We start from the raw sequence: 2239 nt of genomic DNA on the forward strand, positions 1-2239 counted from the left end.
ATACCCACACACAAAGCCTTAAAGGAAGAAGAAAAGGAAAAGTTTCACTCTGAGAGAGGAAGGCTGAGAGGTGGAGATGTACTCCTAGGGGAGCGGAGGGGAGAAGGCACGGGGGCTTTTTGATCCCCCCCCCCCCCTTCTTTTTCGCTTTTTAGCCTTTGTTTGGTTTCCTCTCTGCGAGCAGCAAACTCGGGCGAGAAGAAGGCGGAGGAAAAAAAATATATGTACAGCTAAATATTTCTCTTTTTTTTTGGAAAAAAAAAAAGGAAAAGAAAAGCGATTTAAAAAAAAAAAAAAAGGCGAAGCGAGAGCCGGCGACCGCACCGAGCGCGGCGCGGAGCGGAGGCAGGACGGCCGGCGGACGGACGGGCGGAGGAGAGCGCGCCGCGGAGCGCTAGCAGGTGAACCCCGCGCCCCGGCGCCCCGGCGAGGCTGGGAAGGCGGCGGCGGCGGCGGCGGCGCGGGCGGCGGCCCCGGCAGCGCCGGGCAAGGGCGCTTGCGGCGGGCGCCCGGCAGCCGGCGGCGGCGCGGCGGCGGCGCGGCGGGGGCGAGCGGCGGGCGGCGGGCGCGGGATGGCCGCGGCCACCTCTAACCCCTACCTCCCCGGCAACGGCATCCTGGCGGCCGGCTCCATCGTCCACGCCGACTCGGGCGGCGGCGGCGGCGGCGGCGGCGGCGGCATGCAGCCGGGCAGCGTGGCCGTCACCTCGGTGGCGGGGGGCTACCGCGGCGACCCGGCGGCCAAGATGGTCCAGAGCGACTTCATGCCGGGCGCCATGGCCGCCAGCAACGGCGGCCATATGCTGAGCCATGCCCACCAGTGGGTGACAGCCCTGCCCCACGCCGCCGCCGCCGCCGCCGCCGCCGCCGCCGCTGCCGCCGAAGCGGGCTCGCCCTGGTCCGGCAGCCCCGTGGGCATGACGGGCAGCCCCCAGCAGCCGCCGCCGCCGCCCGACGTCAAGGGCAGCGGCGGGCGCGACGACCTGCACTCGGGCGCGGCGTTGCACCACCGGCCGCCCCACCTGGGCCCCCCGCACCAGGGGCACCCGGCGGCCTGGGGGGCGGCGGCGGCCGCCCACCTGCCCTCCATGGCCGGCGGGCAGCAGCAGCAGCAGTCGCTCCTCTACTCGCAGCCCGGGGGCTTCACGGTGAACGGCATGCTGAGCCCCCCCCCCGGCGGGCAGAGCCTGGTGCACCCCGGGCTGGTGCGCGGCGAGACGCCGGAGCTGGGCGAGCACCCCGGGCACCACCACCACCACCACCACCAGCACCCCGGGCACCACCCGCCGCACCACGGCGGCGTCAACAGCCACGACCCGCACTCGGACGAGGACACGCCGACCTCCGACGACCTGGAGCAGTTCGCCAAGCAGTTCAAGCAGCGGCGGATTAAGCTGGGCTTCACCCAGGCCGACGTGGGGCTGGCGCTGGGCACCCTCTACGGCAACGTCTTCTCGCAGACCACCATCTGCCGCTTCGAGGCCCTGCAGCTCAGCTTCAAGAACATGTGCAAGCTGAAGCCTTTGTTGAACAAGTGGCTGGAGGAAGCCGACTCCTCCACGGGCAGCCCCACCAGCATCGACAAGATCGCCGCCCAGGGCAGGAAGAGGAAGAAGCGGACCTCCATCGAGGTGAGTGTCAAGGGGGCCTTGGAGAGCCACTTTCTGAAATGCCCCAAGCCCTCCGCCCAGGAGATTACGAACCTAGCGGACAGCCTGCAGCTGGAGAAGGAGGTGGTCAGGGTTTGGTTTTGCAATCGGAGGCAGAAAGAGAAACGGATGACCCCCCCGGGGATCCAGCAGCAGACCCCCGACGATGTCTACTCCCAGGTCGGCACCGTCAACTCCGACACGCCGCCCCCTCACCACGGACTGCAGACCAGCGTGCAGTGAGGGGCACCGCGGGCGGGCCGGGGGGCGCGGGGGCAGCGAGGGCCGGGCCGGGCCGGGCACCGCCGCCGGCACCGGCATCGCCACCGGCAACCGGCACCGCCGCGCAGAGCCGCACGCTGACACAGACACACTCACACACACGCACGCACACACATACACACACACACACACACACACACGATCCAGGCTCGTTCAGACTGCTTGTGTTTATATATATATGGATATCCGCGTGCATCTATATATATATAAGATCGATACCAATAGGGAGCGGTGGAGAAGGTCGATCCGAGCGAGAGCGTTTAGACCGTGTTTGGGAAAACGGGGTGGAGATGCGTAATGCACCAAAA

General features: G+C 68.0%; 1 protein-coding gene across 1 annotated transcript; it reads left to right on the forward strand.

Moving 5' to 3' along the window:
• The first annotated feature begins 572 nt into the window (after window positions 1–572).
• Window positions 573–1892, forward strand: POU3F3 (POU class 3 homeobox 3). The gene has a single exon (XM_074153378.1). It carries the CDS (start codon window positions 573–575, stop codon window positions 1890–1892), a length of 1320 nt encoding a protein of 439 aa, XP_074009479.1.
• Window positions 1893–2239: the final 347 nt, after the last annotated feature.

This window comes from Numenius arquata, chromosome 1 (genome assembly GCF_964106895.1).
Source record: "Numenius arquata chromosome 1, bNumArq3.hap1.1, whole genome shotgun sequence".
Lineage (NCBI taxonomy): Eukaryota > Metazoa > Chordata > Aves > Charadriiformes > Scolopacidae > Numenius > Numenius arquata.

Excerpts from the sequence above, each read along its gene's own strand:
- POU3F3 (XM_074153378.1), top strand. The coding sequence starts at position 573 with ATGGCCGCGGCCACCTCTAACCCCTACCTCCCCGGCAACGGCATCCTG.